Source organism: Ailuropoda melanoleuca, chromosome 14, assembly GCF_002007445.2.
Source record: "Ailuropoda melanoleuca isolate Jingjing chromosome 14, ASM200744v2, whole genome shotgun sequence".
Lineage (NCBI taxonomy): Eukaryota > Metazoa > Chordata > Mammalia > Carnivora > Ursidae > Ailuropoda > Ailuropoda melanoleuca.
The window spans coordinates 69,951,975-69,969,052 of NC_048231.1; the positions used below are offsets into that span (position 1 = coordinate 69,951,975).

General features: G+C 41.2%; 1 protein-coding gene, 1 long non-coding RNA gene and 1 other non-coding gene across 4 annotated transcripts; 1 reads left to right on the forward strand and 2 right to left on the reverse strand.

Annotated features, from left to right (window-relative positions):
- Window positions 1-72: 72 nt before the first annotated feature.
- On the reverse strand, window positions 73-9,461 carry LOC105239942. Its single transcript, XR_858852.3, has 3 exons — window positions 9,247-9,461; window positions 3,803-3,968; window positions 73-831 (listed from the first exon to the last, which is right to left on the reverse strand). It is a non-coding gene; the product is annotated as an uncharacterized LOC105239942 (long non-coding RNA).
- Window positions 6,424-6,530, reverse strand: LOC117796237. Its single transcript, XR_004620603.1, has one exon. It is a non-coding gene; the product is annotated as a U6 spliceosomal RNA (small nuclear RNA).
- Window positions 9,462-9,466: 5 nt separating the features above from the next.
- Window positions 9,467-15,177, forward strand: C14H18orf21 (chromosome 14 C18orf21 homolog). 2 transcript variants are annotated; one of them, XM_002924664.4, is made up of 5 exons: window positions 9,472-9,675; window positions 9,756-9,778; window positions 11,743-11,942; window positions 12,884-13,080; window positions 14,961-15,177. In XM_002924664.4, the coding sequence occupies exons 1-5, from the start codon at window positions 9,599-9,601 to the stop codon at window positions 15,112-15,114; spliced, it is 651 nt and encodes a 216-aa protein (XP_002924710.1). In that variant the 5' UTR covers window positions 9,472-9,598; the 3' UTR covers window positions 15,115-15,177. The 2 variants fall into 2 exon arrangements, with proteins under 2 accessions (XP_034498671.1, XP_002924710.1); XM_034642780.1 differs by lacking the exon at window positions 12,884-13,080 and having other exon boundaries at window positions 9,467-9,675.
- Window positions 15,178-17,078: the final 1,901 nt, after the last annotated feature.

The window sequence follows — 17,078 nt, forward strand, 5'->3', positions numbered from 1 at the left end:
TAAGACATGGCACAAACTAAATTTTAACAATTTATTTCCAAGGAAAATTGCAAACGTAGAAGGAGGCAGAAGAGTATAGTGAGGTCCCAGCTTTTGGTAATGGTGGACTAATCTTCCTGCAGATGACGATGATAAAAGTTGAGCAAAACTTTTAAAAGCAGCATTTGAAGGCCTTGGAGAATGACCAAAAGAAAGCAGAAACTGAATAGGAGAGCAACCTTGAAAGATGAACAGAAATTGTTGAGATTTGTGAGTTGGCAGCTTTTTACCCGAGGGCAGGCCCCCAAGACAGGGGCTGCTCCAACTGCAGAGAGCTACAGCCTACTGACTGGGCGGGGACAAAAAGAGTTTGAGGCCAGTAGAATTGGAAAGTTAGAGGAGTAATCCAGGGAGGAATCCGTGCAAAGGATGAACCCCTAAATATTGCTCTATGGTTTTCCATTGAATTACCATAATGAATTACCACAAGGTTAGTGGCTTAAAACAACACAGATTTATAATCTTACTTCTGGAGGTCAGAGGTCCTGAACAGCTCTCACCAGGCCAAACATAACAGGACACAACCTGTCCCTCTGCAGAGGCTGGAGGGGGGAATGCATTTTCTGCTCACTCAGCTTGTTGACAGAATTTAGTTCCTTGAGGTCTATGACTGAGTGTCCTGCCTTCTTGCTGGTTGTCAGCTGAGCATCATTCCCAGCTCCCACCGGGCACTGCTGCATTCCATGACTTGAGGCTTCCTTCCTCCATCTCCAAAGGCCACAACTTTGGGTTGAGTCCCTTTCATGCTTCAAATCTGTCCTCTTTGTCTTCTGTCTCATCTCTCTGACCCACCTGGAAAAGGTTCCCTGCTTTTAAAAATCATGTGATTAGACTGGGCCCACCCAGATTATCCAGAATAGCCTCCCCATTTTAGGGTCAGTAACCTTCATCACATGTGCAAAATCCCTCTCGTCATGTACAACAACATATTCACATGTCTGGTGATTAGGACATGGACAATTTCAGGGGGCCATTATGCTGCCTACCAGAGTCTGTCCTCTGCCTCAAAGATGTCACATCCTAATATCAATAATTATCTTAAATACACTAGGTGTGCCAATTCAGTGACAGAGATTGTCAGACTGGATTAAAAACAAAACAAAACTTTAAAAAAAGACCCAATTGCATGCTATACACCAAAAAAAAAAAAAATGCACTTTGAGTACAAGGACACAAAAAGGTTGAAAGTAAAAGGATAGGGGTACCTGGGTGGCTCAGTCAGCTAAGCGTCTGCCTTCGGCTCAGGTCATGATCTCAGGGTCCTGGAATCGAGCCCCCTATCGGGCTCCCTGCTCAGTGGGGAGCCTGCTTCTCTCTCTCCCTCTGTCCCCCACTCATGCTCTTGCACACACATTCTCTCTCTCTCTCAAATAAATAAATAATGAAAGAATAATAAGTAAAAGGAAAAAAGAAAGTAAAAGGAAAGAGCTACACCAGACAGAGAGGAAGAATAAGAAATCTGAAGTAACCAGCAAACATATGAAAAGATGCTCAACATCACTAATCATAAGAGAAATGCAAAACAAAACCACAGTGAGATATCATCTCATATCCATGAAGACAGTCACTACTGAACAAACAAACAGGTCAAGCAGCAACAACTGTCGGTGAGGAGGAGGAGAAATCGGAATGCTCATGTGCTGGCGGCAGGACTATGAAGTGGTACAACCACAATGGAAAACAGTATGAAGGTGCCTCAAAAAACTAAAAATAGAATTACCATAGAGTCCAACAATCCCACTCCTAGGTATTTATCTAAAAGAATTTAAAGCAGGATCTCAAAAAAAACTTTGCAGTATTCAAAGTAGCCAAGAAGTGGAAGCAAACCAAATGTCTGTTGACAGATGAATAGATAAAGAAAGTCTGGTATATACACACAAGGGAGTATTATGCTCCCTTTAAAATGAACGAAATCCTGTCACCTGCTACAACAGGGATGAACCTCAAGGACATTAGGCTAATTGAAATCAGCCAGTCACAAAAGGACAAAGTCAGTATGATTTCACTAATATGAAGTATCTAAAGTAGTCAAAATGATAGAAATAGAACATAGAAAAGTGGTTTCCAAGAGCTGGGGAGAGTAAGGAGGGTAAACTAGCGTTGAAGGGTAAGGAGTCTCAGTTTAACAATATGAAACAGTTCTAAAGGTCTGTAGCGCAACAGCGTGGGGATACTTGACACTACCAAACTGGACATTTAAAAATGGTTAAGATGGTGAATTTAATGTTATGTGTTTTATACCTCAATGAAAAAAAAGGAATCTGAAGTGACTATATTAATATCTGACAAAATAGACTTTCAGGCAGAGCATTATTAGAGATAAAGTGGGAAATGTCAAAATGATAAAGGGGTCAATGCATCAGAAAAACATGACAATGAAAGTATTTATGCACCTAATATCAGAGCTTCAAAATATCTTAAGAAAAACTAACAGAACTAAGGGGAGAAATAAGCAAGCCCAAAATCATCATGAAAGAATTTAGGACCCTGCTCTTGATAATATATAGAACAAGTAAACACAGAAAAATCAATAAAATATCTAAAAAACACTACAGCTCAGGGATTGGTGAACTGTGGTCTATGGGCCAAATCCCATGAATAAAGTTCTACTGGGAAACAGCCACACTCACTTGCTTCTGTATTGTGGGTGGTTATCTGTATGTGGCTGCTTTCACAGAACTGAGTACATACAACAGAGACCACATGCTTTGCAAAGCCTCAAATACTTACTACCAAACCCTTTGTGGGAAAAGTCTGCAAACTCTACAAGAGTTTGACTGACTGTTTGGTAGAGCTATTGTACAATAGCTGCTTTGAAGTCTTTGTTTGTCAGATAATTCCAACATCTGTGTCAATTTTGCTGTTGATGTCTGTTGATTCGTTTTTTTCCCATGTGAGTTGAGATTTTCTTGTTTTTTCATAGGCCAAGTAATTATAGATTGTCTCCTGGAAATTTTGAATATTAATTTTCTAAGTCCTATGGGGAATGTACTTATTTTTGTTTTAGGCGATAGACCTGCTTAGGTTCACACTACAAGTTCAACCCGCCTTCTCTGAGTTGTGGTCCAAATTTAGGTTCCGTTTCTAAAGCCTTTGCAGTACCATTAGGGTAGATCCTGAATATTTACTACTCAGTGGTCATCTGGAACCTGACCGATGGTCTGTTAGTTCTGTTCACAAAGTCACTGCTAAACTGATCATATCCATGTGTGCACAGCTCAGTGAGCTTGGAAATTCTCATCCAACTTAATGGGATTTTCCTATAAAGTTAAGAAAGAGCTCTTCTTTCTCCATAATCTCCCCAGTACTTTCCAGTAGTTTTCTACAATGTCCCTTTCTGGTTCTGTGGCCAGAAAGCTGGGGCTAAAAATTACTCCATCTTTGTGTTCCTCTGTGACTGCTCCCATCTTTGGCCAAGCAGGAAGAGGCAGAAAGAGAGGGGGAGGAAAAGCAAGAGAGATTGGTTGACTGGAGAGGAATGTTCCCCTTCCTCAGAATTTGGCTCCTGCTGGCTCCTGTTGCGGCCTTTGCTGCTGCCAACAAAGGATGGCTTGGGGGCTAAGGCTCAACTAATGGAGAGAAGGAAAAGAAGATGGAGAGAATTCCACACCCTCTGAGGGTTAGATGTTTTCAGCTAGTCAGCCATAACTCAAGGGCTTCTCCTAGAGCTCTCCCTACACACATCCCACTTCCCACTTCTGGGCTTCAGGCTGCATTGCATTCAGGCCAGCAGATATCAAAGGAACAATAATGGTAAACTCACCTCCAGTTCATTGGCACTTTAAGTCCTCTTTTCATTCAACCTGCTACTGTTTACTTTTCAGTCTTCCTATGGGTGCTCTATGCGGTCTGCCCAGGTTTTATGATTACAGTCAGTGGGAGAGGCAGGATGGAGTGTACTTACTCCATTCTTACCCAGAATGAGAACCCTAATAAGAGATTAAAGAGGAGATATCACTACAGATCTTATAGACATGAAAAAGATAATAAGAGAATATTACAAATAATTTTATGCCAATAAATTTGACAGTTTAGATGATATAGACAAATTGCTTAAGAATATAGTTTATCAAAACTAACACAAAAAGAAATAGAACAGCTTTAGATTTATTAAAGAAATTGAATTAGTTATCAAAAACCTTCCCAGAACACCCCAGCCCAAAATGGTTTCACTAGTGAATCCTTTCAAACATTTAGGGAGGAAATAATAGCAATCTTACAAAAAACTCTTTCAGGGGGTACCTGGGTGTCTCAGTCAGTTAAGTGTCTGATTCTTGATTTTTGGCTCAGGTTATGAGCTCAGAGTTGAGCTCAGCAAGCAATCTGCTTGGATTCTCTCTCTCCATCTCCCTCTGCCTTTCCCCTGAGCACACACACTTTCTCTCTCTAAAATAAATAAATAAATCTTAAAAAAAAAAAAAAACCCAACCAAAAACCTCTTTTGGAATGCGAAGGAGAAAGGCATGCTTTTCAACTTGTTTTGTGAGACCAGCATATCTCTGACACTAAACCTTACATGATGTAAATACAAAAAACATTCATAAAATATAAGTGAATTGGGGTGCCTGGCTGGCTCAGAGGAGCATGAGACTCTTGATCTTGGGGTCATGGGTTTGAGCCCCACGTTGGGTGTAGAGATGACTTAAATAAATAAAACTTTTAAAAAATAAAATATAAGTGAATCAAATCCAACAATACACAAAAGCATCATGAGAAAGTGGGTTTTATCCCAGGAATAGAGAGTCGGTATGACTAGATCAATCAGTGTAACTCACTATATTTAGGTAATAAAGGAAAAAACCTATATCTCAATTGATGTAAAAAAGGGGAAAAAAGAGCATTTGACAAAATTCAACATCCAAACTCACTGTTAACAATTGTTAACTCATGGTCAAGCTAATTTCATTTTCAACCCCTTCAACTTCCTTTCCTTCCAGTATGATTTTGCAGCAAATCCTTATTGAGCCCCTGCTCTGTGCCAGGCCCTGGGCTGGGAGTCCATGTACAGAGCAGCCAACAAGTCCTGCTGCCAGGTGTTCACATTCAGAAAGGGTACAGGTAAATGGTGAATGAATAATAATTTCAGATAGTGAGGTTATGATGACAATAATAAAAGCCAATTATGGCAGAGAGGGACTTGATGGGGAAGGGTGTATGTGTTGGGGGGAAGTTCTTTATTCCAGTAGTCAAGAAGGCCTCTTGAGAGATATTTGAGCTGATCTTGGAATGATGAAGAAAAGCAGCCATGGGAGGGATCCCCACTCAAAGTGGAAAACAGCAAAGGCCCTGCAGTAGGTCTGAACAGGACATGTTGAGTGACAGAGAAGGCCAGCGTAGTAGGGCCGGGGTGAGGGTGGGTGGATGAGACAAGGTGAGGTCTGAAGTGGGGCAGCAGTCATGCAGGGACCTGCACAGCACAGCCAGGCGATTGCATTCCAGGTGCAACGAGGAGCCTGGAAACTCTGAGCAAGGATACTCCCTGTCCCAAAAAATGACCTCCATTTTAAGAAAGTCACTTTGCTCTGTGAAGAATGGACTGGGAGAGAGGAAGCAGGCGACAGAGGACCCCGGAAAAGAATGTTGGAGGCCATGGCAGGGGTGCAGGCAAAAGGGAAGGTGGCTAAGGTGTGCAGAGAAGTGACCAGAGTCCCTATCTGCTCCTGGTGGGGAGCTGGCACCGCAGGGTGCACTGGCTGCAAGGTGTGGGAAGAGGAAGCAGCCATGGCACTTGGTGGGGCTGGGATGGAAGAAGACAGGGTGGCTGGGCAGGTTGGTGGGGGAAATCAAGAATGCCATCTGGGCCGCACTGCGTCTGAGAAGACAAGTTGCAATGCAAGCAGAGATGCTGAGGAGGCATCTGGATATAGGAGTGTGGTGCTCAGAGGCGAGAGAACTGAAGGAAAGTGTGCGGGGCGGGGGGTGGCGGGCAGGGGAAGTAGGCATGTGTGCACATACAGTGCATTTCTCCTCTTTCTGTTGTATGGTTAGTGAAGCAGATAAAGAATCTAGAAACAGATGCAATGATGTTAAAAAGCTTATATGTGATAAACTGGCATTTCACCTATGCCATGGGGTTATGAGGACTGTATGAGTTACAAGTAAGATGCTTAGAAAAATGCCTGGCATATATTCAGTGTTTGTTACATTTTTTTAAACTTCAATCCCAATAGCAAAAGAGTAATTTACCTACGAAGAGATATCCACACAACTTGCTAACCATTTAGAAAAATGTGTTTACTTATACTTAAGTAAAAATACATTTTGTATTGATTAAAGATGTGCATTGAAGAAATTAAACTAGAAAAGTATGAGAAAAACATTTGGATGAATAGTTAGTTGTCTAGTCTTTGCATAAATGAGGCTTTTTTATTTTACTATTTCTTAATTTTTTTTTAATGCTTCACAAATTTGCATGTCATCCTGGCACAGGGGCCATGCTAATCTGCTCTGTATCCTTCCAATTTTAGTATATGTGCTGCTGAAGCAAGCACTACATGAGGCTTTTTTAAAGCTACACAGGAGGGGTGCCTGGGTGGCTCAGTTGGTTAAGCACTTGCCTTCGGCTCAGGTCATGATTTCAGGGTCCTGGGACTGAGCCCCAGTCGGGCTCCCCACTCAGTGGGGAGCCTGCTTCCCCTCTCCCTCTGCCCCTCCCCCTGTTTGTGGTCTCTCTCTCTGTGTCAAATAAATAAATAAAATCTTTAAAGCTACACAGGAAATCCAGACCCAATAATGAAAAATGTTTGACCACATACAAAATCCTGTATGGTAAAAATGCTATAAACCATGCCAAAGATAAGAGGTAAGAAAGTATTGCCTTATATATGACAAGCATGGGATACATTTCCCCAAAACACAAAGATCTCCTAGAAGCTGATAAACAACCCAACAGGAGATTTTTCTTCACAGGAGAGAATGTAAAGCATCAAGAAACATATGAAAAGAGACTTCATCTCACTAGTATTTAGGTGAACCAATGGCTATCACATCTTCTGACCCAAGTTTCTCAGGTATTGACGCTGGGACTGCACATTTCTACAACCTATTTTGGATGATCTGGCAAATAAAAATGTGCATATCATTCCACTCTGTAATTTCTCTTTTAGTAATTCAGACAAAAGAAATAAAAAGCACCAGTATATACAAGATTTTTGCTGTTGCAAAAATATATGTCCTGTCCTGGGAAGATGTGTATGATCTGTGGTTAAGGAAAAAGACAAGTTATGTAGTAAGGGACTAACTTTCTATTTTTGGTTTAGCTTTTTTTGTGTATGTTTTGGCTTTTTAGTGTGTGTATGTGTGTGTGTATGTGTGTGTGTGTGTGGTGAGAGGGGATTTTTACACACTAATCCATTTACTTATGTGAGGACATAGAGAAGATACCCAATTAAAATATGTCTCTACAGATGTAAATACATTTTTCTCTTTAGAAACTTCTGTATCATTTGACTAAATGCTGATCAGAGAAGTAGGATGGAAAGGTGGGAAGAGCAGATGTAATAAATTTTCTTTTAAAAAATTAAAAGATGTCTATACAGATGTAAATACATTTTTTCTCTTTACAAACTTCTGTATCATTTTGACATAAGACAGGCCAGGTCTGAGGACCCAGAGACTAAGGATCCCTCTTGGCTAAGAGGATCCTTGTCTTTGCGCAGGAGAGCAATCAGGGAAGTGAAAGCAGAGTTTATTGAATAGTATAAGTGACAGAGTATAGCAGATGGAGAGTCTGGGAGACTCGGAAAGGAAAGGAGAATGAGTCTCTTCAACACTTGGGGTTAGGGGATCATATTGGAAAGGGGTCCAGGGTACATGTTCCTTCAGGAATCCAGGGTAGGGTCGAATTCAAAGGTGAGTGACAGGTGAATAATAGGTATTATTTCATAAATCATCAAAGGTGGGGGTATTGATGCCAGTGTTGGGTGAGGTTTGTTCAAACTTAATGCCCTGGAACATGTTTAAGATTCAGTTCTTCTTAGATTTTATCAGGTATTTGGATGCCTAGTATTTGTATTTTATCAGGTATTTGGATGATTAACTTTCTTGCCTCCCCCTTGGAGTAGGAACATAGTTTCTTTGGTTTATTCAGAGGCAAGGTGAAATATAGAACATGAACAAATGGGGCCTTGCAGAAAAACAGCAGAGATGGAGCCCTTCTAAAAATGGAATCCTTTCAGTTTCCCTATCTCAATTTAAGTCCTTTCAGATATTGAAAATTAAGGATAAATAAGGGTCTAGTCTCCAGAATTTATTTTTTGAAACTCTAACAACTCAACAACAAAAGGCAAACAACCCAATTTTAAAATGGGCAAAGGACTTCAATAGACATTTCTTCAAAGAAAATATACAAGTTGTCAACAAACACATAAAAGAATGCTCCACGCCATTATTCACTAGGAAATGCAAATCAAAACCACAATGAGAAGCCACTTCACACTCACTAGGATGTTTAGAATAAAAATAAATTTTAAAAAATGAACAAAGGAGGAAAATGAGGGTTGGGAAGATGTGGAGAAATTGGAAACCCTGTTAAACATGAAATTACCATATGATCCAGCATTTTCACTCCTGGGTGTTTATCCAAAAACAACCCCTGGACCTGTTCCTAGCAGCAATATTCACAACAGCCAAAAGGTAGAAACAACCCAAATGTCCAGCATGGATGAATGGATAAACAATACTTGGTATGCATACAATGTAATATTCAGTCATAAAAGGGAATGACGTTCTGATATAAGCTACAAGGTGTGTGTACCTAAAAAACATTATACTAAGTGGAAGAAGCCAGACACAAAAGATCACACCTATGATTCCATTTACAAGAAATGTCCCGAATAAGCCCAATGAGCTAGAAAGCCGACTAGTGGTCGCCAGGGCCTGGGAGGGAAGGGAGAATAAGAAGCAACTGCTAAACTGTCACCCTTCAAGGTGACAGAAACGTTTCCAAACTCGGTAACAGCGGGGTTTGCACAACACTGAACCTGTACCGAACTGTTAACGTTCTGCTGTGTGCATGAAGAACGGGGAAAGAAGGTAAGCTGGCTGGTGCTCTGAGAGCAGGCCGGCCTGCTCTTCCCTCCCAGGCCCACGGCCGAGTTGACAAGGGTGGCCTCCTTGCGGGCCGCACACCGCCTGCCCGGCCCAAATCAACACCCGGATGGAGAATCTAGAAGGCGACGCGGGCTGAGGAAATGACAACAGGAGTACCACAGAAGCGCTATCAAGAGCGAGAAGGAGAGGCCTGCCCAGCACCGGCGTGCAGACGTCGCCAACCCCGCTGGGTCACACCGCTCCGCGCAGCCGCAAGTCTGTGGAGGATCCTCGCTGGCCCGCGGGGGACGGGGCGGAGCCTGGGGGCGGAGTCTAAGGCGGGGCCAAGGGCGAGGAGAGGGTCGGCCTACGGGAGGGGCGGGACGCGAGGGAGACCGGAACTCGTCAGCAGCGAGCGCGGGTTTCCGGAGGGAGCTTGGATTCCGAGGTGAAAGGCCGGCGGGTTGCGAAGCTGGCTTCCGGAGAGTCCTCTAGTGGCTCGCCTTAGTGGCGTGGGGCGGCGGGAGCGATGAGGCAGAAGCACTACCTTGAGGCTGCGGCGCGGCAACTACACGATAGCTGCCCGGGCCAGGCCCGTTATCTCCTGTAAGAGAGGGGCGGAGGGGAGGCGGGCGGCGGCGGCGGGGTCTCCCTTCGTCCCTCACGTGTCTCCTTCTCCTTTCCAGCTGGGCCTACAGTTCGTCACACGGTAGGGAGAACATCCGACGGTTGTGGGTCAGGTTCTCGTCGTCCCGCTCCCCTCCATTCCGCGCAGCGCTCAGGATGTCGCAAAAGAGAAATCTCATCGACCCACTGCCCTCATTAACACCCCCCACCCCCAGTGGCTTCTGTTTCGTGAAAACTCCGGATTCCTTAGACCTCTTTTCTAGTTACCCTCACTTCCTTGGTGACAGTTTTTCATCCAGTCTGATGACTTCTAAATTTATACACCCCACCAAGACTTCTCCCCATTCTAGGCTCATAACCAGATGCCGCCTTGACACCTTTTGAATGTCTGTCAGGCCAAAACTTGAGCCTTACCCCCCAACAAAGCCCTCCTCCAGTTCCTCCCAATTCAGTAAATGGCAATTTCATCCTTAGGGTGAATTCAGCCCCCAAACCCTGGGGCCATTCGTGACTCCCTAATAGCCTCCCTCTCTAAGCCAACATGCCAATGTTGGCTTTGGAATATATGCAGAACCTAGCCTCTTTTCACTAATCCATCTTATCGTCCTGGACCAAGTCATCAGCTGGGTTATTGCCAACAGCACTCATGCATGTCTACATCCATTCCCAATTGAGCAGCCAAAGTGAGCCCAGGAGAAGCCCAAGCTTGATCACGTTGCTTCTCTGCCACAAACTCTCAAATGACTTCCCATCTCAGGGTAAAAGTGAAAATCTTTTAAAAGGACTACAAGGCCCTACATCAAAAGCCCACTTTATCATTCCAAACTGCTTTCCCTTTGGCTTACTCAACTCCACCCACTGTTAGGCCTCCTTGCTCTTTCACAGCCTTCGAAGTTGCCCTTTCTCTGACTGGAACTCTTACCTCACATATCTGTGTGAATTCCTTCCTCGGTTCCTTCTGCTCTCTAAAGATGTCACTCCACAAAGCCTTCCCTGGCTACCTTATTTAAAACCATGGCAGCCCCATTGCCTTTGTCTTCCCAGCGCTACACAGTTGGTGTTGCTATATTTACTTTCTCTCTCCATGAATTGTCCTTTATTCACTGTTCTGTCTCTTGTACCCAGAACTGTGCCTGGCACTTGACAGTCACTCAATAAGTATGAATGAATTTAACATTTGGCAGAGCTGAGTGAAAGCATGGTCCTTAGTTGAGTGCTCACTAACAAATAATTGTTGAATAAAAATCACGGTGTGCCTCCCTTTCCACTTGCATCACCCCCACACCCTCACCTTTCCCTAATAGCCACGCTTTCTTTTTCACTGTACTTCTACCTGAAAGTGCTTTGTAATGGATGCCATCTCCAAGTACAGATATTTGGAGTATTTGACTTTCGTCAAGCCACTTCTTTGGAGTGTTTCTGGCTAGTCCATACAGTTTAGTAGTTTCCAGGGCATTTTAATCATATTTTGTTAGAGTTGTTTCCAGTCTTATTTTTGTTTGCCAACGGCTCCCCTAGAGTGTGAGTTATCTAAAGATAGCTTTTTTTACTCCTTATTTATGACTCCCCAGCCTAGCATGATAGATGGCTGTCTTGATTGCATAGACAGTCTGGGGCAAGTCTGTTCTCCTATTACCTTGTACTGAGAGCTACCTGCAGAAAGCCTGGCCCACAAATCACAAAATTGTGCTAATTGTTTAAAAAAGGAAATGACAGTATACATATAATTTATTGATTTGTGATAAATATGTTTGTAAAATTGTGAGACAGCCTTTTTTACTTAGTAACAAGTAATGAATAAGGTAGCAAGGAGTGGGGACTTAACATGTCTATTGCTAAAAGGAGTGAATGGGTAGAATTACAGTGTTTTGCAAAATAAATTATTGCCAATTTGTCTTTTTTGCAAGTTCTCCTATTTTGAGTTTGCTTAAAGAGAATATATATCCGCTCATATTAAATAGTATACTTTATCACAGAATTTTGGCTGTTTGAGGTAACAAAATATTCTGATTTGCTGAATCATGAGTTTCATTTGTATAATTTCAGATGCTAACATCACTTTTGAAGGAACATGTCCGTACTGTTTCCAGTTGCTGGTTTTGGATAACTCTCGAGTGCGCCTCAAACCCAAGTCCAGACTGACACCCAAAATACAGAAACTTCTTAACCGGGAGGCAAGAAATTATACACTCAGTTTTAAAGAAGCAAAAATTTTGAAAAAATACAAAGACTCTAAAAGTGTATTGGTAAGATTTCAATTCCAGTATGTATAAATAAACTAGAATTTTCTTTTACTTAAAATGAGGTTAAGGATCAGGCTACATTATAACTCAGAGGTTTGTGATAGTATACGTGGATTGTCAAAATATATACATAAATTCTTTTTCTAGTGATTGATGTTTCATTGAGGGTAAAACTTATTTTTAAAAATTTTTTGATTAATGTATAGTTGATACGTTAGTTTCAGGTTCACACACAGTGATTTGACAGTTATATACATTATGAAATTCCAACCATGATAAGTCAGCCTCTGGAATTAATGAAGTAAAGAGGTGTGAGAATTCATTTGATTGGTTTTATAAATTGATTTAGATCTATATTTATAGAATATAGAATCGCTAAGGGTTTGAAGGGGTCACTTAGATTTTCAGTGATAATTTGCCATGTTTTATTGGAAGACAGCTTGGAGTTCTCCAACAAATATTAAATGTCAACTGCTTTTATAAAGAACATTCTTCGAGATGTTAAAGGGTATCAGTCACAGTCCCCTTTATCCCCCCCAAACATGGTTTTACATTGAAAAAGTAGAGACTTTGTTATCTTTAAAAAGGTGTTTTAGGGGCACCTGGCTGGCTCAGGTGGTAGAGTATAGGACTCTTGATCTTGGGGCCATGAGTTCAAGCCCCACACTCGGGCTTAAAAATAAAATCTTTAAAATAAATTTTTAAAAAATGTGTTTTAAATTAAATACAGATGTTTAGCCAGTAACTTTTTATTGAAGATTTTCTCATTTTAAATTTGTATCTTGTCTGATTACTGTGGCTGGATTACAGACTCCTTGAGGGCTGCCTCTCTTACTCGGTCATACCTGGTGTAGTCCCTTATGTACAAGAATTTAATGAACATGTAGTTTATTGAATTAAATGATAAGAGAAATCAGGCCCAATATTTCTCCTTTTTACGGTAGTTGACTACGTGTAAAACATGCAACCGAACAGTTAAACATCATGGTAAAAGTAGAAGCTTTCTCTCAGCACTGAAGAGCAGTCCTACCACTCCTACGAGTAAGCTCAGCCTGAAGACACCAGAGAGAAAGACTCCAAGTTCTGCAAACCTCAATCATACGTGTGGTTCCAAGGGCAAGAGTCCAGCCTTGATATTCAGGTATCTTAATTTGTTAAGCTATTTGCATTGCTGGTGTAAACTCTTATTTTTTCTACTTTCCTCTGTTTAATATATACTCCCTAAATTTGCCAAGCAGTTCAGGCCTTGGCCCCCATTTTTTTCATCCATGCCCTTTTCTTCTCTAATGTCATATGCACACATAATCTGTGCTTATAACTTCCAGCTATATTCCTCTACTTCCAGCCTCTCCCTCTGCCTGTTCTCAGCTCCTGCTAAATATATCCACTTTATCACCCCAACATGTCCCCACAGCTGACTACTCAAACCGGCTCGTCCTCCTAAGTTCCTTATTCTGTCAGTAAACATGCCCTTGTAGACAGTCTGACGTGAAATGGTGAGTAGAGTAGACAACTCCTACTCCCTTGGTCCTTGTCCAATTAGTTGCCAGTTTCTAAATGTCCTTCCTCCATGGGGTTTGCGTCTGTTCTTTTTTCCTCCTGCTGTGTTCAGTCTGTATTCACTTTTTGCTGGGACTACTACATTAGTTTCCTGCTTCTCGTTTCAAACCCTTCTAGTCTGATAATTTCCTTAAAAGCACAGCTCTGATTAGCTGTAGCATGTAGATCAAATGTTCCAGCATGGCTTCCCAGCCCTTCCTAGCTGGCACGAGTGTGTCTGCTGCCTTACTTTGCCTTAATTCATCCTATGTGTCAGCAAAACCGAACTGAAGTAAACTCACAGTTTACATTCCTGCTCTAAACCTTTGTTCTTGGTATATCCTCTGTCAGAAATTCTTATGGAAACCTCACTGGATAGGGATTTGTCAGCTGCTACTCAGTTAACTATATGAGCACTGAACTATTTTTGTAGTTCACAGTACTTTATTCATAAATTTAGTTTCATAGAAACTGGGAAAGGAATTTTTGAACATTTTTATACCAAAAGAGAAACTGAGTCTGTTAGTTTCTTGAACATAAATAGCAAAATTCAGCAAGGACTGAATTATCTGTTTACTGCATTAAGTTTTTTATATTGGGTTGACATTTATAAAACTGGATAAAAATTAAAATTTCAAGTCTACTTTTCTCTATATTTTGATTTAATTATTTTGATATTTGGCATGATAGGAATTCATAGAGGTTTCTACCTTATTGGATAAATGTAGATGAAAGAGAATTTGGCATATTTAAAATAATTCACTTGCGTTTAGATCAGACGGCTTCTTAGTTATATGCAGGAATGAGAAAGATATTTCACATTTATCATACAGATGGGTAATAGAAGGATCAGACTGACAAACCCCAATAAAGTTTCATGGGTGTGGAACACAATTGGAGGGCATGAAATAGAAGGAAACAAAAATACACACACAGCAGCGGGAGAATCATTCATCCAGCGAATATTTTTAGAAGACCTCTTCTGTGCCTGGCACTGTTAAGAATTATTGGAATATACAATTAGTAGTACAAAGTCTGCCCTATGGAACTTACATTCTAGGTGGGGAGATACAATGGAGTGGTACCTGCACGTGTAGATTAAAATTCTTCATTTTTTAGAAAGGAAATGGTCTTGAGCTCTGTAGAAAGAGGTTTTTAAAGTCCTTAGAATTGTCATGAATTTTGATGTCAGACTTAAAGGGAACTCAGACCTGATGACACTTTACCTTTACCCTTCTTCAGGTGTGATAGAAACTTCCAGAACCACCCAGTGTATCTCCTGAAGGTTGCCTAAAGCCTGTGTAGTGAGGGGATTTTTAACAAAATGGGAATGAATGCTGCGTCCAGCCACTGCTCATTTATGGCCATAATACACAAGGAGTAGAAAGGGATTCTAGTAGCAATTATTTAGGCTAAGCAGGAAAAGCACTTTTTAAACTTATTTATCAGTATGCCTAAGTGTGGTTTTATGTTTGTTTTCAGGACACCTATATCTGGACAGTCAACACCCACTTGCTCCTCAAAAAATGTGAGCAAAACAAAGAAACATTTCTCTCAACTAAAAATGTTGCTTAGTCAGAGTGAATCCCAAAAGAATTCAAAGTTGGACTTCAGAAATTTCTTACTGTCTTTGTAAAGGATGGGCTGTGAAAATAAATGTTTAATGCAATTTCTGAAATTAAAGTTAGTCAGAAAAACAGCTTTCTTAAAACTTCTTTTTTATTCTGGGGTGCCTGGGTGGCTCAGTCGGTTAAGCTTCTGCCTTCAGCTCAGGTCACGACCCCAGGGTTTTGGGATCGAGCCCCTGGTCAGGCTCCCAGCTCAGTGGGGAGTCTGCTTCTCCCTCCCCGCTGCTTGTACTTGCTCTTTCTCGCTGTCTTGCTGTCTTTCAAATAAATAAATACAATCTTAAAAAAAAAACCAAACACCTTTTATTTATTCTTTAAATACATGGAAACTAGGGTCCAAGAACAAACTTTTCTGGGCATTTTTCAGTGTTTGTTTCTGGAGAGAACACGTCAGGAAAATGAATAACGGAATCCTGCCTACCTCACAGGTGGCTGTGAGGTGGTGTAAAATATATGAAAGGTCCTTGTAAGTAGCAAAGCTATATGGACATTGAGTGGTTATATTATTTTATCTTCCCATAATTAGCAGTTTACATTATGTCATTTTCTTTCAGAAGGAAATTGAGACCTTTATGAGGGCCTGCTCCTTTCTAGGTGTTTTTGGCTTTATTGCTAATTCAGAAAAAGGTAGAAGTATGTGTACTTGTTTTTCCACAATCATCTGCATAACTGTATTAGTAAAAGCTGAACAGTAAAAAATTTTTTTAAAATAGAGCTGAGGGATGCCTGGGTAGCGCAGTTGTTAAGCGTCTGCCTTCGGCTCAGGGCGTGATCGCAGTGTTCTGGGATCGAGCCCCACATCGGGCTCCTCCGCTGGGAGCCTGCCTCTTCCTCTCCCTCTCCGTGCTTGTATTCCCTCTCTTGCTGGCTGTCTCTATCAAATAGATAAATAAAATCTTTAAAAAATAAAAATAAAAAAAATAAAAATAGAGTTGAACATTATTCCTATTTTGCATGTAAAAGTCAATATATGGAGCATTCTTAATTATAAATCACTCAGATACCCTAGATTTCATTTTTATAATTTTCTATTGTTCCTAGCAATATTTTTCACAAGTGGCATTTCATTTGCTCTGGTGAAGACTTATTTCTAGGTCTTAAAATTTAGAGCAGAATACAACATATTAACAGTTTAGCTATGTTAAATCTTCTCTGGAACACATACACTAAAATGACAGGCTAGGGGTGTAGTCAACCTGTCTTTTAAAAGTTCCTTAAATAAATAATTTAGATACTTTAAACTATAATCTGTTTCCAAGCTCTCTCTGCTGTTTAAAAATTTAAAACTTAAACTTCTCCTATTAGGGCCTGGCAAACTTTGAAAGTCCAAGGTTATTAACAAGTTGGTCTTGTAGTTACATGAAGTGAAATTATACTAATAGTGCCAGCATCAGAGAGGGATGGCAAGAGTCATCCTTCTGAACTTCTTTAGCCTTTGAGCCACAGGCTGAGGGAGCTGGGCCTTCCTTTTGTGTCCAGGGCATCTAAGACAATACTTTGGTCATGGCACCTTACCTTTCTCACTAACTTCTCACTGGAGTTCTCTTCTCTTCTCTTTGCTTACCACTCTCACTGATCACCCATAGTGAGCTCTTTATAGTTCTTAGGACATAGCATTTTGCAGACTGCCCTCCACTCCAACTCCACCGCATTATGAAGGGCCACTCTTTTATCAAAGTGTTGGTGACCCTACCATTTCCTGATTCTGATTATGTCCCCAACTGCTTGTGAGCTCTTTGCCAGCCTGCATGATTCTCATTGGCTGTGGCCCAGCACATAGCACAAGCTCGGCAAATATAATGAATTCATTAGCCCACTTGTTACAGACCAGGTTTAAAACTCAGGTCCTTTAAGCTACCTGACTGGGAAATGGATAAGAAGTAGTAAAAGCAGGAACTTCTAGGTGGGAAGTTGTTCACATTCTCAGTCGCAAATGAAAAATACCATGGATTCTTGACTTTTTCTTCTGTTT

Excerpts from the sequence above, each read along its gene's own strand:
- C14H18orf21 (XM_002924664.4), top strand. The coding sequence starts at position 9,599 with ATGAGGCAGAAGCACTACCTTGAGGCTGCGGCGCGGCAACTACACGAT. Across the intron at positions 9,676-9,755 it reads GGCCAGGCCCGTTATCTCCT|CTGGGCCTACAGTTCGTCAC; the intron begins GTAAGAGAGGGG and ends TCTCCTTTCCAG. Across the intron at positions 11,943-12,883 it reads AAGACTCTAAAAGTGTATTG|TTGACTACGTGTAAAACATG; the intron begins GTAAGATTTCAA and ends TTTTTACGGTAG.